The sequence below is a fragment of the Phlebotomus papatasi genome, chromosome 2 (genome assembly GCF_024763615.1).
Source record: "Phlebotomus papatasi isolate M1 chromosome 2, Ppap_2.1, whole genome shotgun sequence".
In the NCBI taxonomy this organism is placed as follows: Eukaryota; Metazoa; Arthropoda; class Insecta; order Diptera; family Psychodidae; genus Phlebotomus; species Phlebotomus papatasi.
In genome coordinates, this window is record NC_077223.1 from 6,609,690 (window position 1) to 6,618,721 (window position 9,032).

The following is a 9,032-nucleotide window of genomic DNA, read 5'->3' on the forward strand; positions in this document are numbered from 1 at the left end:
GCCGATAAAAAAGCAATACTCGAGTAAAATAATCAATTTGTGGTTGAAATTTTAAATACCTTTAAAATAAATACAATTTTAATCAAATCGGTTCAAAATTGAGTCACTTGGAATGGGGTTTATTTAAAATGAATTGAAAAATTTAATGTGACAAATATTTCAGTACGAACGAAATATTTGATTGAATTGTTTCTGAAATTATCCCCCCAATTCTGAGATAAAGAAGCCTAAAGATTTAACTTAAAACTTTAACTTTGACACTAAAGATTTCAAATTCTGAGTTATAGGTGTAAGATAGTTAAATGTAATAAAGAGGGCGCCAGTTGATATTTGATGAATTACGCAACCACACGTGTTTCATTGTGCTCTTCCCGATATCCCTCTACATGGTGTCAGAAGTAGTGAACAATGCCTGATCCACCAGCACAAGACAGAATGGGAAACGCGCAATCAGATACTGATAAAAGAGTCCTGGTCAAAGCCCCTCCTCCGATCGAATTGGGTGCAAATAATAAAGCAGCATGGGAAGCCTGGGAGGATGCATTCAATTGGTATGCAATCGCTGTTGAGCTTGATAAGCAGAATGGCAAGATTCAGGTGGCTGTCCTGATGAGTGCCCTTGGCAGCTCAGTGAAGGATATCTTCGAAAATTTCGGGCTGACTGACGCAGAGAAGTCTAACCTCACTTTGGTGAAGCAAAGATTTAGGGATTATTTTGCACCCAGCGTGAATGAAGTTTACGAGTCTTTCCGATTCCACAACTTGGCACAGGAGGAGGAGGAGACCCTAGATGAGTTTGTTACTCGTGTTAGGGTGCAGGCAAATAAGTGTTCCTTCCCGGCGAATGCCAAGGAAAGATTGATCAGGGACAAAGTAATTCATGGACTGAAATCGAGTCACATTCGAGAGGAGGTTTTGAGAAAGCGGACACTGACGCTCGATGAAGCCATTGCAATTTGCAAAAGTTGCGAACAGGCTGAAGAGCAGTCGCAATTTATGACACTTGGGGCATCCGGGAAGAGCGATGTTCATGTTGTGAAAAAAGTGAAGTCCGCGAAAAGGGAGACAAGTTCCTCCAGTTCCTCTGAAAAAGTTCAGAAAGACTTTGAGTGTGATCGATGCGGGTATAAACATGCCCCAAAAAAGTGCCCGGCAAGTGATAAGAAATGCAATAAATGTGGCATTAAGGGGCATTTCGTTTCAAAGTGCAAATTGAGGAAAACTCAGAAAAAAGTGAAACAAGTAGATACGGATTCTGACAGTGAAAGTGTTAGTGACACCTGTGTTGATGAACTGCGAGTATTCTCCGTTAATTGCGGAAAAGGAGACTCCTGGGAAGCTCAAATGACCGTGGAGAAGAAGAAAATTGTGGTTAAAATCGACACTGGAGCTCAGTGTAACGTTATTACGAAATCGACGCTCCAGAAGCTGCAAGACTATGAGATTCTTCCATCCAGGGTTAAGCGCTTGGTCGCATTTAATGGGGGACACATTAAAGTTCAAGGTCGTGTCCAGCTTCAGTGCAAAATTCGAAAGAAAGTCATCCCATTGTGGTTTCAAGTAATTGGTGGTGACAGAAATTGTATCATCGACGGAAAATCAGCTGTGAAGGCAGGATTGATAGCCAAAATTAACGAAGTGGCAGTTGATGAGAAAGTGTTTTCCGGCCTTGGTCAATTGAAGAATTTTGAATATGATGCAGAGCTGATCGAGAATCCTACCTTTGTGATCCATCCAGCACGGAATGTGCCGTACAGATTGAAAGAAGACGTCAAAAAAGAAATTGATCAGATGGTTGAAATGGGAGTTGTAGAGCCATGTACAGAAGCCACAGATGCCGTATCTCCCATGGTTGTGGTAAAAAGAAAAGGCAAGTTGAGGATTTGTGCTGATTTGACTGATGTCAATTCAAACATTAAACGGAGGCACTATCCACTTACAGGGATTGACCAGGTAGCTGCTAACGTTTCCGGAAGTCGTCATTTTACAATCTTGGATTGTAAAAAAGGTTTCTGGCAGATACCACTATCGAAAAAGACATCCCGCCTTTGTACATTTGCAACTCCCTGGGGACGATTCTCATATCGAAGGTTACCTTTTGGACTTGTTTCGGCTCCGGAGTTGTTCCAAAGGGTTATGATGGACTTACTAGGCGATCTGGAAGGTGTTGAAGTGTCTATGGACGACATTTTAATTCATGCAGAAACAGAAACTTCTCTCAAGAAACTCACTGAAAAAGTTATTCAAATTCTCAGTGAAAATGGATTGAAACTTAATCGAGAAAAATGCGTGTTCAATCAATCTTCTGTGATTTTCCTGGGTCACAGAATTTCTGCGGATGGGCTTCGTCCGGATGAGAGTAAGTTGCAAGCCATAGATCAATTGCAGGTCCCCACAGATAAAAAATCTCTCCAAAGATTCCTGGGAATGATTAATTATGTAGGAAAATTTATTCCCAATCTTTCTGATCGAACAGAACCTTTGAGACAGCTGTTGAAGAAAGACTCTTCCTGGGTATGGACAGAGTATCAGCAGCGAGCTTTTGAAAAACTTAAGATGTTTTTGAAGAATCCTCCTGTGTTAGCTTTTTATGACGTTAAGAAGCCAATCGTCATGTCAGTAGATAGCTCTTCAAACGCTTTTGGAGCTGTTCTTATGCAAGGGGGAAAGCCAATCGCCTATGCCACAAAGTCATTGACCAGTTCGGAGAAAAATTGGCCCCAGATAGAGAAAGAGGCCGGAGCAATTCGTTTTGCTTGTCAAAAATTTCACGACTACATTTGGGGTCAAAGTGTCTGTGTGGAGTCCGATCATAAACCTCTGGAGACAATATTTTCCAAATCACTAACAAAAGCTCCCCCTCGATTGAGGAAAATATTGCATGAGGTTAAGGCTTATGATATAACAGTCAAATACGTTAAAGGGACACTCATCCCAATAGCTGACGCACTAAGTCGTGATTGTTTTCCGGAGCCAATTGACAATGACGAAGAGGATGAAGAAATCGAGATCAACGCAGTTACGTGTTTGACAGATGATTGTTTGGACAGATATAAGATGTCAACTCAAGAAGATCCTGTTTTGAATAAGCTGATAAAATTCATTATGAAAGGGTGGCCAGAAACCAGTGATGAAGTTCCCAAATCAATCAGAAACTATTTTACATTCAGAGAAGAATTGTCGTTTACGGAAGGATTAATCTTCAAGGGCGACAAAGTTGTGGTTCCGGAAACTGAGCGAAAGGGAGCATTGAAAAATATACATGCCGGTCACATTGGAGTTCAAGCATCACTGCGACGAGCCCGAGATTTCCTTTACTGGCCAGGAATGAACTCTGGGATTACAGATATGATTGGAAAGTGCCTTATTTGCGAGAGAAATCAGCGAACAAACCAGAAAGAGACATTGATGATGAAAAGGATACCTGAGTATCCATTCGAAATCATAGCCACGGATTTATTTACATTCAAAAAACAGGAGTACATACTCATGGTCGATTCTTACAGTGGATATTTTGATTTCAAGTGTCTCAAAAAGACTGGTAGTAGTGCAGTGATCAAATTTTTGAAAGATAAATTCGCTGATCACGGCATTCCACAGGAGGTACACAGCGATGGGGGTCCTCAGTTTGCTTCCAAAGAGTTTAAGAAGTTTGCTAAGGAATGGAAGTTTGATCATGTCCAATCCAGCCCCTACTTTGCACGCTCCAATGGGCTAGCTGAACGATACGTCCAGACGGCGAAGAAGTTGCTCAAAAAATGCCGAGAGGATGGTCAGGACGTTAAATTGGCTCTTCTGCTTTCTCGAAACACTCCAGGAGATGGTTTAAAATCACCAGCTGAAAGGCTTTTTAGCCGAAAAACGAGGAATCCCTTGTGCGTGAACCGAAACTTATTGATGCCGAAAGTTGTTGAAGATAATTCTGAGAAGTTGCAAGAGAAACGTGAGCAGCAAAAGAAGTATGGAGACATCGGAGCCAAGGATTTCGAAGAACTACCCGAAGGTGAGAGAGTTCGGGTGCAAGAGAGAGACAAGTCTTGGAGTACCGGAACTATTAAGCAGCAGAAATCAGGGCGCTCTTATATCGTTGCTATGGATGATGGAAGGATTATATGGAGAAATCGGCATTTTCTTCAAAGGTCAAAATTGGAAGAGTCTCTTTTAGCTTCAGAGACGCAATCTCCTGTTCATGAGCCAATTGAAACATCTTCTGACAGAGCGATAGTAGATGTGACACCGTCTGATCCTTTACCTAAACTAGTTAATGACACACCCGTGCAACTTGCTGAATCGTCTTCTTCCGCTGGGATTCAAAGTCCTGCAAGAGCTCCAGTTATCACTACCAGATCAGGAAGGGTGGTGAAGCCACCAGACAGGCTAAATTTGTGAATTAAACAATGAAGTTTAAAGTATAACTTTTTGGAAATATCTAATTGATTCTTTTGAACTTTAAATTAAAATTATTATTTGAACTACTTAAAAATAATTATAAAAGGGAGATGTAAGATAGTTAAATGTAATAAAGAGGGCGCCAGTTGATATTTGATGAATTACGCAACCACACGTGTTTCATTGTGCTCTTCCCGATATCCCTCTACAATAGGAGTTTTGGATAAAATAGCCTTTAGCGCCACTAAAGAAATTTGATTATCCAAGATGTCAAATTGATCAAAACAAAACACGCTAAATTTTTAATGCAAATGTTTTTTGTGGTAAATTATTAAGAAAATGAGTGATTAGTGCCAAATGATTTCAAGTGGTAAGTAGTTTCAAACAGGAAGAGGTTGTCAACGCGTGACGAGCTCGATTTGTGTTTACAGGAGCTTCCTCTTGACCAAAGAAAAGGAAGAAGGGACCCAACATACTTTTCAGTTCAAAAGAGTGCTTCTTCGATTTTGTGATGGCGCACAAAGATACTTTCGTCACATTAAGCGACAGTGGTCAAAATATCACAGAAATCGAATGCAATGGGGCCACCCGACACCCGAGAGGATCATCGTTCATCGCAAACTGGCAAAGGTAAACAAAGATTGTCGTTATATTTTCTGTATTTCTTTTTAATTATTCTTGTATCACTTTTAGAACCTAAAAAAAAAACAGAAACTCCCACCCAAACTCCGCGAGCATGTTCCTAAGGCTACACATGGAGAAGCTGGAGGAGGTGGACAAAAAATCAGAACAACAGGTGACGCGTTTGCAGAAGAAAAACGCTTCAGGTCTTTGGAAAGATCTCTGTGGATGAAGATCACGAAATATGTGAACATACTGGCCACAACAGTCTTCCTGTGACGATTCTCCTCCACAGCAGTGATCCAGTAATTCCATTGACCTAGAAGTTCATTCCAGAGCACTACATACTTCAAGTCCCGGATCCTTTGGCTTCAAAACTAAAAATAAGCAGAAATATTTATGTAAATCATTTTCCACATGAATATACATCTTTGTGATAAATTAAACTCACCTCTTTAATTAAACACACTCCTTAAACAATTTGAAATCTCAAATTGAACTGGACTTAAAGGTTTTAAAGGTCCTCTCGAGCAGCTTTAAAATTAAAGGCGATTTATAGACGTTTGACGTCTTTAAGTCTGTAAAACTTTAGCGTAGAATTCGAAATTTACAGTCTTAAAGATATAAATAAATTTGACACTTTAAAATTAAAGATTTTTAACAGAGAATACGAATCGGCCTTTAAAGGGCGATTTAAAGATTTAAGACTTAAAGATTTATCTCAGAATTGGGGGGTATATCTAGAAATTTTTATAATTTGGCGATGGAAATATTAAAGTCTTTTGGAGGTTAAGTTATATCAACTATTTATATTTATTCATGGACAGTCGGACGTCGAGAGAGATATAAATTGTAATTGAAATGATTTTATAGGGGGAGGTTTGGCACCTTTGAAATTTGGATTTTTCACCTGTTTAAGTGGAACTGAGCCATATCATAATGTAATTTAGCTTCTCAATCTGTTTGTACATCTAAATTATATTACGATTAGGATCAATTTTATTTAAAAATAGGTGAAAAATCTCAATTTCAAAAGTGACCCAAATCAAAGGTGCCTCACTTCTCCCTACCGTTCTCAAAATCCACACAGTTATCGCCTCTTGCATCTCAGTCACTAATTAATATATCGATATATCGCCAATATATCAGAAATGAAAGAAAGCTTTGGAACTGTTCCAAAAAAAGGTAATTTGACCTTTCCGAAAGTTCTTCTAGGAGGTTCATTTTTAGAGGTTAGTACATTGCGATCCGGAAGACTAATTCTTGTACTGTTTCCTTTCTATGTTGGTAACAGAAATACTTAAAAACGGACAAATGTGTGATGTAATTTTGTTTTGAAATTTCAGTATCTGAAAATTCGACGAAAATAATGATTCACAAAATATCTTAATTAATAATTGGGTTGCAAATTCTTACAAATAATAAAATTAATAAATAAAATTCTCAAGCTTTGCGTTAACTAAACATTTTCCTTTTGTTGAATTCTCTGAATTCTATTTAAAACAGACGATATGGAAGTTCTAGGCTACATAACATTGAGTAAATCATGAACCTAAACAAATAATTCTTATCAGCATTGACCTTCGTGAATGGTATAAACATTTCCCATAATCGCAAAACATGAGCTATAATCTTGAAAGAACAATTAATAATATCATATGTAAAAATGTTTCATTTACACATTAATCGTGGAAGTTATATTGCGACAAGAAAATTAATATTGAGAGTGCCAGGACACGCAAGAGAAGAAAAGTCGTGCAAATTACTAACTTGTAGATTTTATTCTTCTAAAAAAAGAACAACCACAATTGCGAGAAATATTTCACAATGTCAGCTTCTGCAATTTGGGGTTAAAGTCGATACAGTCTAATTGGGCTTAAACTTTCGAGTAATGCATTGTCACTGGGTCTTAAAAGTTCCATAATGGTGCTATTCCAATGAAAAATGAAAATATTTTTTTTTAGAACTTTACTGTTTTTAAGCGCTTCTGTATTATCGACTTTTCTTTGTATTGGTTCCTGTCAATACTATTTGGTTATTTTTGAAACGCACCAAGGGCTGGGCAAAACAGTCAAGATAGAAACATTGCGTCCACCAGGCTAGAACTAGGGGCCTTTCACTGTCTAGGCCAGTGCCCCCATGGCTCAGTTGGTAGAGCATTCGCCTAAACAGCGAAAGGCCCCCAGTTCAAGCCTGGGTGCAGGAAGAAATTTTTTTTCTATCTCTATTTGTGTGAAATTTGTGGAGTTGGGAAAATACAAATAAATTTGGGATTACGTACCAAGCGAACAGGAGTCTGTTCAACATTTCACAAGACAGAAACCAACATAAAGAACAGTCGATAATGCAGAAGCACTTGAGAACAGTAGCGTGCTAAAAATACATGTTCATTTTTACTGCTCTAACTTCTACCCATTCAAAACCATCTTTTTTGGTTTATTTCGAAAACGGCTCCTACGTTTTTTCATTTTCTAATATGTTTTAGAGGTAGTCAAGGCGAATATTTCGTCCTTGGACACATATTTTCCAAAACCATTTCAATATAGAATTTTCGAACATCAAAGTTTAACCACTTTGGAGGGCCTATTTTTTTAACCGAGTTGCTTAAATTTGGATTTTTTTGAAAGACTTTGAAATTTTTAACCCGACTGAATCGGACTTAAACGGTCATGAGTCGGTATAGTAGCTGTAACTGGTGTGTCTTTCTGAAAAATTTTTCAAAAAATTTATTTTTATTTTTTCGAAAACTTGTTACATGGCTAGAGGCCAAATAGTAGAAAATATCAACTTCCGATCTTCGATGATCTCCCCATAAGTTAATATTATCTGGAACAGTCTTTTTTCTTTATCTCTCCACTTCCGTCTCCCTCTTCAAAAATATGGCACCTGTGTTCGAAAACCATTTCGATATGGAATTTTCGAACATCAAAGTTTAACCGCTTTGGAGGGCCTATTTTTCAACCTATTTGCTTAAATTTGGAGTTTTTTGAATGGTCTAGAAATTTCCAACCCGACTGAATCGAACTTAATCCGTAGTGAATCGGTAATATATCCGTAAATTGGTACCATTTTCGGATTTACTTTTATTTGTTATAGAACCTACTTTTCTTAAGGATTTTTTTTATTTTTGAATGTTTTTTTTGTAATTTGTCAATCAATGTAGTCGGTATTAAAGCAGTATCTACCCAAAAAGCATGCGAAAAGATAATACACGAATGGCTTTTACTCGTGAGTTCGCGCAATCAGCAAAGCTGGGATGCTTTGCTATCTTTTATTGAAACAGGTAGACTCTCTCTCAATCGGGCATATGGGGCAAAATGTCATCCAAATTAACGAGAGATTTGGGTATTAAAATCATTGTAAATTCTACAAAACCCCCTCAAATATAAAGAATCACGATAAAACAAGAGAAACTAGAGCGAATTTGAGTAAATTTGCTTCAAAATTAAGCGTGAAAATCACCAACAAAATTTTGTGCTCGATTGAAAAAGAGCCGATTGAGCGAGAGTCTACTGTAGCTCCATAAAGTCAATACCGTTTCCAACCGCAAGGGGTATTAGAACCAAGTACGACTTGGGTATACTCAATGGGTATACGGGCACTCAATGATCAAGTCAAGTAATAGAGAACTCGCTCTATTATGCAAGTGTCCCGAGTTCGAATCCCCTTTAGGTCATCAGGAATTTTCCTGGCGTTAAAGGTGTTTGAATTGCATCCAATGGGCTTAATTTTACATGTTGTAATTTTAATGTCAAAATTACGTTATTATAACGTAGAGGTTACTCATTACTTCGAAAGTGTGACATTCGGATGCCCGTGTGCTAATGCCCTAATGGCTTAATTTAAGAACTGTACGTCTTAGGCTCGGCTTAAGCTGTCTGTCCAGGTCCAGCACATAAAAGGTACCATGATCATACGCACAACAAAAAATAACGTATTGCTGACTTTATTTTGTTATTTGGGTTTTGAGGTTACCTGAATAAAATCTTCCGGTACCATAAGCTTATTTGGGTTTAAGAGTA

At 38.1% G+C, this 9,032-nt stretch overlaps 1 protein-coding gene and 1 non-coding gene across 2 annotated transcripts; both read left to right on the forward strand.

Annotated features, from left to right (window-relative positions):
- The first annotated feature begins 408 nt into the window (after positions 1–408).
- LOC129805030 (uncharacterized protein K02A2.6-like) lies at positions 409–4,389 on the forward strand. The gene has a single exon (XM_055852838.1). The coding sequence runs from the start codon at positions 409–411 to the stop codon at positions 4,387–4,389; it is 3,981 nt and encodes a 1,326-aa protein (XP_055708813.1).
- Positions 4,390–7,143: 2,754 nt separating this feature from the next.
- Trnaf-aaa (transfer RNA phenylalanine (anticodon AAA)) lies at positions 7,144–7,216 on the forward strand. Its single transcript has one exon. It is a non-coding gene; the product is annotated as a tRNA-Phe (tRNA).
- Positions 7,217–9,032: the final 1,816 nt, after the last annotated feature.

Bases quoted from the DNA above. Each gene is read 5' to 3' on its own strand.
- LOC129805030 (XM_055852838.1), top strand. From the start codon at position 409: ATGCCTGATCCACCAGCACAAGACAGAATGGGAAACGCGCAATCAGAT.